General features: G+C 32.1%; 2 protein-coding genes across 2 annotated transcripts; one reads left to right on the forward strand and one right to left on the reverse strand.

Moving 5' to 3' along the window:
• Positions 1-601: 601 nt before the first annotated feature.
• Positions 602-1,979, forward strand: LOC141705722 (uncharacterized). Its single transcript, XM_074508613.1, has 3 exons — positions 602-740; positions 1,321-1,399; positions 1,683-1,979. The coding sequence occupies exons 2-3, from the start codon at positions 1,327-1,329 to the stop codon at positions 1,787-1,789; spliced, it is 180 nt and encodes a 59-aa protein (XP_074364714.1). The 5' UTR covers positions 602-740; positions 1,321-1,326; the 3' UTR covers positions 1,790-1,979.
• A 675-nt stretch (positions 1,980-2,654) lies between these two features.
• On the reverse strand, positions 2,655-9,376 carry LOC141706770 (MLO-like protein 14). The gene is made up of 15 exons (XM_074509597.1): positions 8,487-9,376; positions 8,027-8,084; positions 7,697-7,932; positions 7,480-7,596; positions 6,640-6,700; positions 5,885-5,979; positions 5,499-5,573; positions 4,963-5,048; positions 4,718-4,767; positions 4,519-4,559; positions 4,035-4,205; positions 3,879-3,914; positions 3,558-3,625; positions 3,407-3,467; positions 2,655-3,242 (listed from the first exon to the last, which is right to left on the reverse strand). Exons 1-15 carry the CDS (start codon positions 8,613-8,615, stop codon positions 2,826-2,828), a joined length of 1,701 nt encoding a protein of 566 aa, XP_074365698.1. The 5' UTR covers positions 8,616-9,376; the 3' UTR covers positions 2,655-2,825.
• Between the last annotated feature and the right edge of the window lie 8,006 nt (positions 9,377-17,382).

Here is a 17,382-nt window from a genome sequence, read left to right on the forward strand (position 1 = left end):
TCACATCGAATAGCCAGTTAACTTGATTAGTACGAGCTTTTTGGGGAGTGACCCAAAAATAAATTCATATAGGTTTGGACCAAAATGAACAATTAATGTGAAGTTAAGACCCGGTCGCGGCCCAACAAGTGATATGATTCAGTTGGATTTTGCGAAAAATAACGGGTTGCGGTAATTTGATGTGGGGGTCCCTCACAGGCAATTGGATATCTATCTGTGCCTTATGTGTTGAAAATATTCTTGATGGTATTTAAGCAGCGGATTCTACAAGGTGAATCGTGGTATGTAGAAAAATTTATCGATGCAATATGTAGACAGATTTATCGCGGGAAGAACACGGATTATGTGGTTCTTGATTTGATGGTAGGATTGTTTGGTGGTGTCGACCCAAATACCACACGAGGAGAAAAAAAGATAATTCTCTTGTACATATAAATTGATATCAATGAAAATTCCTCCAAAAATAAAAGAAAAAACTAAAATAATATGAAATTATCAATAAAAAAGAAAGAATTTTTTTCCTTAAATATCTGTTTTGGAAGTTATATGAGTATGTAATTTCTTTTAATAATAGAATTAACAATTTTTAATCAAATTATATAAGGGGAGTATGGAAAAAAGACAAAAAAAAAAGAGAAAATAAATTAAGCTGCATATTTTCTTGTTTGAACTCCAAGGAGCTGAGATTGATTGAATCATATCATAGTTGTGATCAACTTCAATCCTCATCGTAGCAGCAGGTATCATTTTTAATCTTCCTTTTTCTTAACCCCCCATTTTCATTTCGCAAATTATTAATTTCCATTTTCAATTAGGGTTTCTCTAAATGTTTAAATTGAAAATATGAAATGAAAACAAATTAATCTAACAATTCACAGTCGAAATTGCATTCCTAGTTTTTGCCTAGTTTAGTGTTTGTCTGTTGAGCTCTTGTTGCCCTTGCGGGAAGTCAAGAGTTTGACTCCTTTGTGTGCATGTTTAATTAATTAGCGAAAAAATAAAAATGAGATTGGTTTGTGGTTAGTTTTCGAAGTGATTAATGTATGTAATGTTTAGTTTTAGTCTGAATCCCTATTGTGAACTTGTGTTTTTAGCCCGTACGTGTTGTATTTGTGTTTCGTTTTCCTCGTTTGGTTCTTCTTTTATTGTATCGAGGTTTTAAAATATGATTGTTTGTTATATTGAGGTTGTTCTGTATGATTTGTTGGGTATTGATTGGAGTGTACAAGTTGTTCTGTTTATGTCGTTGTGAGAGCTGTATGTCTCGGTTTTGTTTATTTTGTTTTATTATTAATGTAAAACGGTTGTTGTTGGTGGCAGTGGGAAATGGTGAGAGGAGCTGTTAGTGATAAATGGTCATCGAGGGCTCTATGGCTATGTGCTATTGGAACTGCAGTTGGTATTATTACTTTCTTTCGATATATGGCCCCGTTCGTATTATCATATATATGTTTCAAAAATTTGAAGTAAAATTACTTAAGTTTGTAGTACAAATTGTAAAAAAGATGAATTTTAATTGAGAATTTTGAGCATCTGAGTAGTCGAAACGGGGGTTCGTGGGGATACGAGGATTCATTAGGTGACCGAAGAATCCTTGCGTTCTAGTGTTTTATAAATCAATACAGATAATTGTTTGATCTTGCTATTTATCCACTTACTGGTTTCCGCGAATTATTGCTTAGGGTTTTATATGGTTGCTGTGGAAAGACAAACACAGAATAGAGAAAAAATGATGGCCGAAGCTATGAAGGCAATGGACTCAGGTTCCGGAGCTGGTGAAAATGTATGAGTGATAGTGCAGAGGCAGAACATTATTTGTAATATGTGTTTTGCGACCCTTTTCTGATTTCATAAAGCGTCACTTGCCTTTTTGGATGTTGTTCCTGATTCACTTCGTTAATTTACACATGTGAATTATAACAGTTATGAAGGATGCTTATCAGTCACTTTAATGAAATAATCAGGACATTTGGTGTTTACATTAGTGATGTAGCCACTGTTTGTATATGCTATAAAGCTTGTTACGTTATGCTCAAATATGTTCATTCAGTGAAATTGTGGTGTACTCTGGTAATTGTTCTCCGTTTAGAGGACAACAATTGATCTCGATCTTGGTCATTTTATATGCATCAACAGCTTAATTTTTTTTTCGAGTCAAAGTCGTTAAAATGGATACAGAAGGCAACTAGCCGGAAGAATAAGTAAAGCGGTGGTGGTTCCTTGACCTTGTCCTAATTCCTCCATTTGTGGGCTTCCCGTGGATATATATAGGACATGGACACGGCAATTATATTATTGACTATGATGTGAATCATATGATCATGTATGTTTTTTTTTGCAGTGTTGTAGATTCTGTATAAGAAGAGGTTTCATGGCTTTTCTTACATTGTATAAGTTTACGTTCTTTGTTCAGATATTGCTTTAAGCTGATTATTGTAAATGGAGTGAGTTAATTTAATGGTGTCTTAGCTCGTGAAATTTTCTGCAATGTATTGAATCCTGTTTACTATATTTACACTCCAAATCGTTGCAAGACCCATTGGCCATTGCCAATCGCAAGGGCTTTCAATTATTGCAATTTTCTGGCAAGCAGTGGAAACATATTAAACCTCGATGTAAATTGATTTTGAAAAGTTTCAAGGAGCAAGGTAAGGTGGTGCAGAGATTAGAACCCAATTAAACAAAGTGCTAAATTAATAGATTACAGTGATGATTTATTGTTTATCTGCAGTGATACATTCATAACTCATAGTCTACCTGTGTTGTGTGTGTACTAGGACTCCAATACAATTTACAATTTGTTTCCCCTTCCAGTTTTCCTCTAATCACCTATAATCATCAGTGTCTTTCTTCATTCTTCTGCTTGACATTGAAGAAGATCTCTCTATAACATCTGGTTGTGAATCAGGTAAAGGTGCAGAAGGAACGGAACCAGATGGGCGAAGAAGAGGAGTACCAATCCGACTTGAGGTTTCATTAGCAGTTGGTGATTGCCCAGTTGTAATGTAAGTAGCGGACTGTAACTGAATTTCAGTGCCTGCATGTTGACCAGCTTCTGGACTGTCAAGCACCTGATGATCCTCGTATTCATCGACTGACAAGACTGTGCTCGTGTCTGTGTGAATAGTCGAATCATCAGCAAAAAACTTATGCCTTCTCCTTTTCCTGGCAGCCTTCCCCCACCCATGGATTGTCTCTCTAATCCTCTGTGGAATCATTGCTGCTTTGTAGTTTGTTCCCATCTGTTGAAACAAAATGAAAAAGAAAAAGAGAAGCATTAAGTTTTACAGTATAAATGATACCATTACAAATCCTAGATGAATGATTATAAAGGAACTTTGTACACAAAATCTGCCAGATCAATACAAGTAATAACATACATCAGACCATTCGAAAGAGAATGTACCTGAGTGACCAGTGCATATAGCGGAAATGTGCTGTAGCTGCAGAGAAACTGACCTGCGAATCTAAGAAAAGATAGAAGAATAAAAAGGATGAGCAGGCAAACAAGTATATCTAGAATTATAAATGAGGTTGCGTTAAAATTTTAAATGTACCCCAATGTTAATCGCAAGTACACGAGCATATGGTTCTTGATAAAACAAGAATTGTATCCAAATTGCCACTGCAATGAACACATAGTTTTTATACTCGAAAGACATCACAGATTAACCTTTTTATGCAGATATTCTAATATTACAAAGTGCTGCATATCAGCTTCTAGTTCATTCCATAGACTTTTTCAATCAACTTGAATTTTGTTTTCAGTTGCTTATGAACAGGAACAGTATTCTCTGCTTAGTGAAAGGATAAGTTTTACCAATATATAATGCTAATGAATTACATGAGAGTGAAGTGGTTAAAAAAACAAGAATTACCCAGAACCAGAAAAAGGAAGCCAGCTCAAATGCATTCTGCAAAAAAGATGAACAACAACATTAAAATTAGAGTTTTGCAGAATACTTGTTAAAATGGAATAACTAACAGATTTTGACTGAACAAATAAGAAATGCATCATGACAGGCATAGCCAACCTGAAAAAGTATAAAATGGATTAAGGTCAACAAAAGTTGAGGCTTCTTGAACCAAAAGAGTTCATCTCGAGGTTTTAATTTTGCTCCAGTGATAAGTCCAGTAATTCCAGCACTTTCTAGTGCCAAGGTTGCAATAACATGTTGTAGTTTAGTGCCCACGAGTAGAACCAGCTGTGTGCCAAACACGAGGCAAGTGAAAGGTAAGAACAGTAAATCGTATTGGACATGTAACCAAACAATTGTGCATGACATAAAAGGAATCAGAAGTAGGATGATTAATAATACACATTGAACATTTGTTCCAAGCATTTAGCAATACAAAATTTCATCTTAATATCTTTAAAATACATTAGACATTTCTTGGACAGATTCCTATCAACCATTTTCCAAGTTCAAACTATGCTACATAATATTGCATAGTCAAATTCCGAACATTTGCTAGTTGCTACAATGGTGTGAATTTAACTGGACAAGAATAACTTACAGTCACAGGAATTATAGCTATCCAGAAATAGAGATTAGACCCTGCAAGTGACATAGCATGCATTATATACCCAAAAAGAATGTGGAAATGGCTTAGATATGTACATATAAAGTTCATTTACAAAGTCTATCACAGAGTCTCAAAGAGCTTGAACGAAATTTTTTATATCAATACCTGATAACACAAGGACATGCCTTACCTTTGATATTAAACAGCATAAAGGCCACAACAAATCCCCAGAGTGGGGCACTGCATGTAATTCGAAAGTAGGAGATTAGCTCAGCAATGTTAAGTGGCCCTAATTTTTGACGAAATCAGAAGGTAGCTTATATGTACTCAATTATAAAATTATCCAAATTGATGGCAACTTCTGCTTTGGTCTCTGGTGGTATAAAGGACATTGAACATGATCAGTTTTTCGTTTAGAGTTTGTTTGTTTCATACCTCACGCCAACTATCCTTTGGAACTCTTCTTCCATTGAGCGAACCATATAGCTGTGAAAATCATATTTTGATGTGAGGTTGTGGTTCTGCCATGAATAAGAATAAAAAAATATGTAAACAGAGGCTTTGATAACGTATTATTTGAAGTCAATATCTAAGTATATTAGGCCGACTTGGTAAGAAGAGGCTTGTTTAACAGAAATATGGTACATATCAGAAAACTCTAATCAGTGATAAAAGGTATTTGGAACTTCTGTTGGAGAAACTATTGCATATTTTGTTTCCAGAAAATGTCGTAGTGAATACGAATATAAAGAAAATAAATCTACGAATGCTAGAAGAAATCTAGAGTTCAGTTCTAACCTCCTGTGCTTATCAACATATCAAGTTATCCCAAATGATTCTTTTATCCAAACTGGGAAGAGGGAGTATCATGTACAAATGATACTTTTTTTAAAAATGGAACAAGTAGTTCACTATGAACACAATAAGAAGTCCAAGGAAACACATATTCTACAATGGCTCAAACCACTTACCGCAATAAAGCCTTTACGAAGTGTTAGATAATCTGCACGGACAACAGAACTCCCAAACTGCCGGAAAAAACATATCTGCAGAATTGAGAAATTCATTAATATTTAGGAAAAGCAATCTGTATCCTGCAAACTTAAATTTCATTGAACAGATAAAATTTGCATTTCTGCACAAATAAACTCAAGATTCCAGAGTCCAGACGCAAATTTGCATTAATGTTGATTAAGTTCTCATGCATAACTTTTTTTTTCTTTAGTCTCATCACTATCTTGCTATGTCTTCTATAATGTTTAAACTAATTATGACTTATTTTCCCCAATTTATAAAATAAAAAGTACTGTAATCACACTGATACAAATTAAGTCACAATATATGGTAGGCGACATACCACCCAAACATAAAAGCCATTATTGACCAAAGGACGTGATGCATGAAATCTGACAAGGGATGATTGTCTTTGCATCGTCTTTTCTCTTGCAATTTCTGTGATAAAAAAACAAGTTCACTGTTAAGCTTATCTCCTTCTGTCACAAGCATTGCGGAAGTGCCAAAGATGATAAAAAAAGCATAGATTTTATATCAAATTTAAAGCTATTGCTGCAGCTGTGTCACTTGAGCATCAAAATGAAATTACCTAAAGTCCTAAATTAAATTTAAATAGAGCTTGTAAAAAGTAGAACAACTAAGAGAGCCATCATAGTAAAACACAAACTTTAGACTGAGTAACCTTTTTTTATTATAAAGACAATGAGGAAATGAACCTTTAAATTTGACAGACCCCGATTTCGGTAGCGATCTAGCAATTTTTTGCATGAAAGTGAACAAACAAATTTTATACATTTTAGTAAATTCACTCTGGATAACTTGGTTGTAACTAAATAATTATAAATTATATTCTGTTATTGTTTACTTGAGGCATTCAATAGATGCAGTTCTTATATACTTAGAATAAGATTACTTGCATTTTGTAGTTTTAAAAAAATATTATGCAAGTTTTGGTTGTTAAATTGGAACAGCACCGCAATGAAACAGAAACTGTGTAGCAGCCACAAGAAACCCCAACTGCTGAACTGCAACTAGGCAAATGCATTGGTGTTGGATGTTTGTAGGTGCACCACACAGCATAAAGCCAATAAAACTCACCGTGTAACATATTGTGCCGGTCTCTTAAGGCTTCATCCTCCCATGCCCTCCAACTGTGGATCTGACAAAACATTACAATATGGTGAAAAGTGAAATTCTTTGTATTTTGAATTAAGGCCAAATTAGCATCTGGTTCCAATTTTTATTTTATTCTTAAATTGTTTACATCTGAATTAACCAAGACCATTTAATGAACAATGACCACAGATGTAAATTTTATTAGATCAGGTTTTCATAAACATCCAGAATCTCTTATACATTTCGCAGAACAAAGAAGGTCACATGTCAAGGAAGTGCATGCTAGTGTAGGCCATATGTTCTCACATTCAGTACTCACTATTGTTTAGCAAGGGAACAAAATCTTACAGCAATCCATACCATTTAATAAGTCATTACACAACTGCCTTTGAAAAAAATACAGCAATAGTTACAGGGTTACAGGGCATCAAAATTTACAAATTTATTCCTCTAATTTTTAGCCATCATAAAAAAATCCATGTCATTTTACAAGTCGTGATATAACTGAACCTACTTCGAACTGTAAGAATTGATAAATTAAGCATATGGTTGTGGATCTTACTAGTTAACAATTCATATAAGACAGTAGATATCTTCCTTCAGCCTTTTCTAAATAGTAGGGCGAAATAACAGAGCATTAACAAATGGTAAAATCTTAAGTACAATACATAAGAAGGTCACACATCATTTGCAGGACCGAGGCATTGTGTTTTTTTTTTCAAAAGGAATATTTATAGAGGTTATGTAGCAGAAAAGGTTTAAAAATTGAAAACATATGCAACATTTACAGCTTTGGTGTGATAAATAATGCTGTAGCCTAACCTTTACAACTGCCAGCAGCATTGTTAAACAGCTGTAAGATATATGTGTAATTGCCATAACAAATATGAACCTGTGCAGTTGCTCAAGTCCTTCATATGATACAAATGGCTCGTAATCCTGTAAAACAAAATTATTTTTAAGGATTAGATTGATACAGGTTAAACTGAATTTTAAGCTTATGGTCGAAGAGAGAGAAAACATAAGAGGAATCATGTGCCTGCTTGCAGGTATTCTCATTTAGACTACTCAAAACTCTTCTCGTTAAGTAAGGAAACCCAAAAGCTGTCAGAAGTTTGCGTTCATGGGATGCATTATTCTCATTGTCTTCATTAACTTCAGACCTAGTGCACGGAGCAAATGCACTGTTGTAGAACTTTGATGAGATACATATATTGGCTATGATACTTGAGGTAGCTGTAAGAAGAAGAGATATGAACCCAAGCAGCATCAACTCTGCAGAAAAGAAATTCAGAGTTCAGAAAAGATTCACATGCTTTAAAAGGCTCGTACATATTTCAGATTTTTGTTCAAAAAATTGATCGAGAACCTTCTTTCATTTTCTCCACAGCTGCAAGTAAAGGCTTCCTATTGGTTTTCCGAAGCCACTGAATTTTCAAAAAAGAGATGCTTGAATACAACAGAAAAACCATTTTTAAGCATATCATCATTAGAATGGCAATTTATGAGGAAACATCATAATATAGAAGTGTAAAAGGCAAGTCTAAGTCGTTAAGACGAATTTCAAGCAAGATTAAGCCCCTAAATTTACAATCCAAAAGCATACACTGCCTGGGGATTGTGGAGAGAAATCAAGCACTTACTATTGGATATAGTTATGAACTTATCATGACTAGTGAAGTACTATAAAACAGAAACCTAGTAAAATCACCAAAAAAACATGAATATCGTCAAATGCAATAAAGCATATAGCCTACATATAATTCTCTAATGACAACTAGATTACTGTGGAATAGGTAGCAACAATTAAAATGAGGAACTAAACTTACATTACATAAGCGGTAAATGGAGCGTTCCACGAGCAAGGAAACAGCAACAAAGACAGTCAACACAGTAGCAACAGACCATGTAGGTGTTAAGGCCAAAGACCTGGACTCCTCGTCGTCTTGTTCAACCATTCTAAATAAATTTTCCCCTAAACCAACCTAAACCGAAAATCCAATACTCTGCACCAAACACTCAGTAATCTTTTCAACTCAAAAGCTACATAGAAGCACCATTCAAAACCTTTCTCAAATCAAACCTCTTAATTAGTCCTATAGACAGATACTTGTTCCGAAAATCAATTGCCTCAGAAACATTTCCCAAATCATATCATTCCTAAAATGTGTATTCAAACTTCACATTAACAATGCTTCAAATTTGACTTATCCAGGTCAGTTCCTATACCAAACACCTATATTTCATATGCATCAATATTTCACAGCCTAATTCTCTCACTTTTCTTGAAAACCAGAGAATGAGACAATGTAATATCCCTTTAGATCCCCTTTAGATTCAGAATATTCAAAGACTGTAAGAAGTAAGATCAATGACACTCACAACAACAAATGATCATTAACTAGCTAATAAACAGTGACTAAAAATCTGTCTTATACAGCTAATTTATAACATGCATATAAATTAAAATGAGGGTATGTAACAGAAGACAAGTAGGTGTTTCTGGGCAGGTTCCAGAGGCTATTACAGTGACTATATTTAAAGTACTAGTACTAGTTAACACTGATAGACCATATTTTCTGTGTTGTATAAATTAATGTGTGGTAATAAAACAAATGTGTTAATGTACAGATTGATGTGGGGAGGTCTGAAATATAGTTGTTATTAATGTACAGCAAAATTCCGCCTGGAGTGGAGATCTCTTCTTCTCTGCACAGGCTTTGTTGTTGTTGTTGGGTAGACAAATATTTTTATATTATACCCCAAACGTGGCATCCCACCTTGGCCTGCCATAGCCCCATATACTATCACGGTGCAGGCATGAGCGGCACGCTATGTCAAGATGAGACGTCAATTAGCTAGACATGCCTTTTCATGATTCGGCGTGCCTTTTTACTATTTTTTAATAATTATTTTAATATTAGAAATATCCAGAAATAACAAATATAATTTTAAAATATTTACATATATTTTAATATCAATTATTAATGTAAATGAGTATTGTGATGGTATTTGGTTGTTACTGACAACTAATTTTAGTTTTATATTCAAGTTCTAGGTAAATTTGTATAACAATTATTTATTAAATTTTATTATATTTAATTGATAAATGGCATGTCAATGGCATGCCCTTTAACAAAAAGAATGCCTATAGATATGTCTAGAGAGTCTTATGACAAGTACCTTACTCACTAGTCATACTACCTCTATTTTATTGAACATTTTTTTCGAAAAATAATTTTCGGGTTCACAAGTTATTTATGGTCATTTTTTGGTCGCAAGTTGCTTACGACCATCTTTCACACTTTTTTCGAAAAATCATTTTCAGGTTGCAAGTTCCATCTTATCATCATTCCGAGTCGGTTTTTGAAATCATGTTAAATTACTAATTTTTTTCTAAATGTTGAGAAGTAAATTTAGTCAAATCCTATTTCATTATTAACGTTATTATATAAATTAGTCGTATGATTTAATAAAAAAAGGTAGAATTGTTTGAATACGCAACAAAAATGTAATAATCAAAATTTGTTAACTTTACAACTATAATTCAAGTAAGCTTAGTCACAGATTGTTTGAGTTCGGATACATTTAATATGCGAGTCGAGATTCATCACAAATTGACTCCCGAGTGGTTTGAGTTCAAATCTATCGGGGATTAAATTATCGAATGCATTTAATATGGAAGTCGAGATTTAGTATAGCAAGTGTATACAAGTGAAATTATAATATAGTAATCAAACTCATAACAATATATGCCATCAAATTCATTGCAAATGAAATAAAAATAAAAATGGATGCAATTAAATTAAAGTTTGATATACGCCTGGTCTCCGTGCGAGGATTGTGGAACGAGAACAAATCGTCATGTGAGATAGTACTACATTTAGTCAATCTACAAAGTGCGATATAAGTCCACATGATAAGGAGCTTCACTGATTACAATTTATACATATTAATTCATATAAACCTGTGCCACGTGAGCACGGTTGGATAGCTCAAGTGGTAAAGGGCTTATCCTCTGTCGTCCCAGATCCTGGGTTCGATCCTGACTCACCCCGAGAATTGTTGAGAACAGATACTCATTTGTAAGGCTATAAGCCAAAATTAGTCAAAAAAACCTGTGCCACGTACTTGTTACAGAATGTGGTTCATGGAGACTGGAGTTTCGAATATTTAAAAAAATTACGAAGTTCATCGCGTTAAAGCTGCAGATGCATGTTCGGTAATTTGTTCATTCAGTTCATGGGCGGACGCAGACTCAACACGTAACGGAGGCCAAATTTTTTTTTTTCCAAAAGAGTATATATTGGAGTATATATTGGGTGATATTTAAAAATACTCATTTTTTTGGTACAATGACTGAAAATACCTATTTTTAGAATATATAGGCTGAAAATACCGTTTTGGTTACACATTTTGTAATTGGATAAGTGTAATACGTATTTGAGAATTGGGTATCTAAGAAAATTACTAGATATACGCATTTGTAGTTGGGGTATTACCAATGAGATACGCAATTGCCAAATGCGTATTTTAAAAAATAAAATTGGATACCCATTTGATAAATGTGTATCTAGTAAAAAACAGGATACCCAAATGACAAATGCGTATCGAAATTGGTATTTTCAGCCACCCACTTTCTGAAAGGGTATTTTCAGCAATTTACACTAAAAAATTGTTATTTTTAACATTTTTTCGTATATAATTATATTATCATTAGTAATACATTAAAATAAAGATTTTCGCTCTTTCAAGTCACGAAAAATCATCAATAAACGAATCTACGGTGACAGTACAAGCAATCGAAGCCGTCCACAACGAGTGGAAATGTATCTGTGTTTCTGTAATTGTTTTTTACCTTCTCTCTATACTTGTTTATTGGGCCTTAAATGAGCCCACTAAAATTGGGAGGGGCCGTTTATGGGATTTTCCAATACTCACTAACTCCCATAAATGAACTCTTCTTATTGGTGGTTGAATAATAAATGTTAATGACCTCTGCATTCACATCAATTTCACTCATAAAAAGAGTCTATTTTTATTGGAGTTAGTGAATAATATGTGCCCTTGGCACACATTAGAAAAACGGTTTTATAAAATAGAATTCATATACAGACAACACACCTAATATTACTACTATGGTGCTCAAAAAATGGAAGGACCAAGGCCACCCTTGATTTTATATTGGTTTGCAATTAAATTTGCCGTCAATGCGTGTATTTACCACATTAAATCACTTAAACAAGATAAACACCGGAAATTAATGTGAATGCATGTTATTTTATCTATGAAAAATTTCTTTTAGAATTTTATCGAATATGCATATAGAGTATCACTCTCGTTACTTCAATGGACATGACGTGTGTTCATCTAACATTATAATCCTGTTTTCCAGTTTGGCACATGAGAAGAAACTCCTGAAGTGTATAGTATTGATGGCTACATTCCACCAGCAACAACAATTAGAACCTAATCGTCAACTTAGGACCCGTCTTGAAGTTTACGGACCCTAGTTTAATTCAATTTACGAGGCCCCGGATTCAAATATACATTTTATATTCTATAATTTCCAATTTCAGATTCTAACATTTTTAGAGATATCGAATACATGTATTGTCCGCTTATAGGCAGAGTCACCCTTTGTTACTCGTAATTCATTTCGATTCTCTAGACGTTGAACTTCCGTTTTCGTCACTTATGAGACCTGTCTACTGCAACTTAACGGGCATTTAATGAAAGCACATGTAAGCTTTGCAAATACAATGATAATCAGTTGTAAACCAGTAGAAAGCTTAATCTAAAATCTTAATAATACAACTAGTTACGCTTTCAAAATCAATCAGACTCAAAGTTGTGACGCATGTGAGGATCTCGTCTTAAAGTCAAGACCCCAAGACCAGGTGTACCACAAGCGGTTTAGCCATTTGCTCTAAACATGTTAACCGGAATTAGCCGGTTTAAAGTATAGGGCCCGTCGGGCCGGGCCGGACTTTACCTAAAAATATAGGGCCCGTCGAGACCCGAAACCCGGGCCGGGACCGGGTTTTGACCGGGCCGGGCTTGACCGGTATTTGACCGGATCGGACCGGGCCAGATTTTTGGACCCGGACTTTTTGTGCATCACTACTTTAAACTAAAATTTAACTAACTTTCAATTAGAAATCTATTTTATACTAAAAAACATCCTACTAAGTTTAGCCGGAATTTGAGTTGGAAAATACTAGAGACATCAAATTTTTAACTCAAAAATTTTCACATGAATAATTGGCGACCTTCCTAATAATAATATGGGACCCCATGTAAATTAATACGCGCCCACAAACTAAAATCAATCATGTATCAGTCATGTATTTTGATAAAAAAATTTGAAAAAAATATTTAGGATACCTAATACTAACCCACGGGCACATATAATTAAACATTCGCTTCAAAATTAATAGTTTCTCCTTAGCAAGAACATCAAGAGCTAGAGGGCCACAGTAAAAAAAACAGCAAGTAATAGTAAAGGTCCGCTATTTGATCGAAAATTATTTTAGCTCTGGATGAGCTTGAGAGTTAATAATAAAATATTTTAAATTTCGTATTATAGAGCTAAGAGCCAAAAAAACTGCAAGTAATAGTAAAGGTCCGCTATGTGATCGAAAATTATTTTAGCTCTGGATTAGGTTGAGAGTTAATAATAAAATATTTCAAATTTCGTGTTAAAGAGCTAAGAGCAAAATTACGATAAATTTTTTTTTTTGGTGCTAAATGCAGTAAAAATTTGATCTGTGTAGTAATCTGAAATTACTCTTGAGACCCTATACATATTAAATGCTAAGCTTCCCCTGTGTTAAACGTAATTTAGTGTTAATAATGGTTAGTTGCTGAAAAATATAGTATGTGCACATTTTAATACAGGCGTTTTTTTTTAGTATTTTACATATTTACATATTTCAAATTTATCTCACAAATTATTCATTAATATTTTTTTTCAATTTAGAGATAAATAATCCCATATTAAAATATTAACATAAAAATATACGCCGACATTTTTAAACTATATAAAAACTTAAAAGTTTATAGAAAGTTTTTTTAACAGCCGTTTATGGAAAGTTACCAAAACTCAAGTACTACTCATATGATGAATTTATAATATTTTGATTTTAAATTTTTATTTATATGAAACACTTTTTAGTTATAATATTTTAATATGTATAATATCCGTTTTATTTGAAATACATATTAGATCAATTTTATTTCGAATACGAATGCAGATATTTCAGACGAATATCAAAATTTTCGGATTTGTTTGACAATCCTAAAAATAAATACCCATAATAGTACTATGAATTGGAAAAATACTAAAAATCCTAATCCTAAATTGATACCAAAACGGATCTCAAATATTATACGTCATGATTAGATTGGTTACAATACAATTAATAATAGTGAACATATGCATTCACATAAATTTCATCATTAAAATTATTTTAAATTATTAAGGCACAAATAAAAATAATTTTGGTACCAATTTGGTACATCTAGCACTATTTATCTTGCATTATTTATATTTATTATGAACTTAATATTCAAGATTTTATTAAGGTTATTGAAAACTTTTTTTTATAAACAATAATACTTTTTCAACTAATAATTTATGTAAATTATTTTGAATCAATTTAGAAACTCCCTAACTTTTAGATAATAAAAATTTAATTTTACAACTTCCAATACTTGAGAATAACAATTACAAATAACAAAATCCTAATAAATTTAATAGAACAAAAAAAATTATAAAACAAAGAAATTAGCGAGGCAATAATGTATGTATTCGTTTATCCGACATTCACCCAGAACAGGAAGTGTCTAACATTAAATATGAACAGTTATTCATGTCGCACAGAAAATGAGTCATGTTACGCAGAAAATGAGGAAGGCTATTATAGTAATTACATATTACTGCGTTAAGCAATTTTTTATTGCATTTAGAAGTTATGTTTTTTTTTATAGAAATTAAAATGTTGTAAAGCTAAATGGTACACTTAGCTGATTGCTTTAATATTCAACGTATTATATTTATGATTACAGTTATAATTAACTGTTTCAAATACGTTTGCGAATTTATGATTATTGCAATTCAGTTTACGATTTAATCACTAGATATAAAATATTAATAATAAAAAATTATAACATTACAAAATTTAAGTTCGGGTTACTTGATCGGTTAATATTCAAACAATGCAATTTGCGATTGTGATCTTACGATTTTTAAAATTTTGAAACCACATTCAAATCGTAAATAAACGATAATTAAAATTTTCATCTGCAACTAACATGTTTTGCGATTGTTAGTTATAGGCCTAATCAAACCCAATGAATAAAGACCCGTCGATCTTTAGGACTATTGGGCCGAAGGCCCACTTCGATTTCAACCAATTGTTTGTAACACAGAATTGAAACGACTACCCACAATTATCTCTATCTCCTCCAACGTTTGTCCGGATTATTCGCATAACGGACGAATATTAACTACAGGTTTAAGTATAAGTACCCAAAAAATGTAAGAAATACACACAATTTTCTACACACTAAAATTCTCCTACTTTCTTATATTCTCAAAGCTACTTCTACACTCAGATTACTCTGATTTTTATATTGGAGATGAATCGGGAAACAAACTCTAACATTTTCTTTACTTTCATGTCATAACCAAAAACTGTTTTTAAATGATCGAATAATATTTTTATGTCCGCAAGAATTTGGGCGTAACAACAATTTTTGTAAAATGCCATTTGATTATAAACGATTTGTCCGCAAGAATAGCTTACTTCAAAGCCCATACTTCCAAGCTTTGGGATTTCCTCGTGACTCGTACAAACTAAACAAATGTACTACTTCAGTCCCGATTTTGAACTAGAGTGAAAAGTTTATTTCAATATAAGAATGCAGTAAATTTTTGTTTGTATAAAATAAGAAATTTGAAAAAGTATTAGAAAATTTTATCAAAAACAACGTATTTGTATGAAATAAGAATTATGAAAAGTTATTAGGAAATTTATGAAAAATACATTTTTTATAAAATTATTTATAGTTTTACCAACTACTCGAAAGATTTGTAAAAATACTAATTTATTCTGTAAATATTTACAAAATTACGATATTGCATAATATGCTGCATTTATTTTGAATTGTGTAATTGTTTTAGATCAGGGACAAAGCCGGCCATTGCCAATAAGGGGGCAAAAAAAAATTCATCGACACAAAAAATTATTCAATAAAATAAATATAAAAATACTAGTAAGTTTCAAAAAAAATATATAAATACTAGTAAAAATTTTATATTACAGCTTTACCTTCTTCAAATTACGAAACCCGTCTATAATTGAGTCAGTATTAAAATTTCAAATAATTCAAAATCATAGCCTTTAATCAGCAATAACACACGTACACGTAGAATTATTAAGTTGTTTTTTGGATAGTAGTAAACAACATTTGAGTAATAACTCAAAAACTAAATATTTTTCTAGTTAAGAAGTGAATAAGCTATTTAAAAACAAGTAAGAATATTACCTAGAAAATGAAATTTAAATCAACAATTTGAGTGGGTTAAAATTAATTAAAAAAATCAATAATAAAAGAGAAGACTAGTTCTGTTGTAAAAAAATGAAGAAGTGAGTCGATAAGAAAATCATAAGATTCTTAACTTTTAAAAAAAACATTTCGACGTTTATCTTTGCGATATACCACATTTCATAATCTGTTTTTTAATAATAGTATAATGTGTATATATATGCAATTAAATTATTTATTTTTATATTTGAATATTAATAAGAAAATTCAAAATTCTAATTAATTAAAATTTGATTTATAGGGTCATATATATGGATGGAATGGAATTTTTTAAAATTTGTCTAATAAAATTTTTATATTATGACAAATTTGGGGCCTCGTCCCTGCTTTAAATTGCATTTGGAGTTATATTATACGTTGCATTTTCAGTTATAAATTATAGTTACAAATTTGTATAATGTATTTTCGTAAATATTTTTTAAAATTAAAATTAAGACGTGATTGCAAAATCATTCCAAACTTACGAAACGTATTTTTTGTAAATATTTATGAAATATACTACTAGTATTTTAGCAAAAAAATTGTAAAACTATATTATCTAAAACATTTCAAAACAATTGGATATGAAATTGGTATTGTGGACTTGAGGCAGTTGTTCTATACTTATCTGTGGGCTTCACCCACAGTTAATTTACATAACTTTGTCTTCCAATGGGCTCTTGCTATAATACCATGGCTGGTGTTAGGTAGCAAAAAATAGTTGATCAGATTCATTGTTGTTTCTCTCTTCGATTTGTCCTCATCGCCGTGCACAAGAATCGTTTTACTAAAAATAGAATTTAACGGTTATTTTTTCCGTCTCTAAAAACGTTTCCTTTTTGTGTTGGACATGTTTGCCAATAATTGTTAATATTTTTAATTTCGTAATAGTATTAAATATAAAAACTTCATTATATTAAAGTACTTATAAATACGAATCCAACGAAATCACTCATGACTATATTTGATGTTATAGAGTAGACGTAAATTAATATTTAATCGATTAGCATGAATAGTGTCCTAAATCAATATAGAAAATGTATAAAGTGACGGAGGGAGTACAAATATTTAAAATTAACTATTAGTATATAATTCAAAGTTCATTTTGTGCTCCCTGTTTACAAACTCATATAC

The sequence above is a fragment of the Apium graveolens genome, chromosome 2 (assembly GCF_009905375.1).
Source record: "Apium graveolens cultivar Ventura chromosome 2, ASM990537v1, whole genome shotgun sequence".
In the NCBI taxonomy this organism is placed as follows: Eukaryota; Viridiplantae; Streptophyta; class Magnoliopsida; order Apiales; family Apiaceae; genus Apium; species Apium graveolens.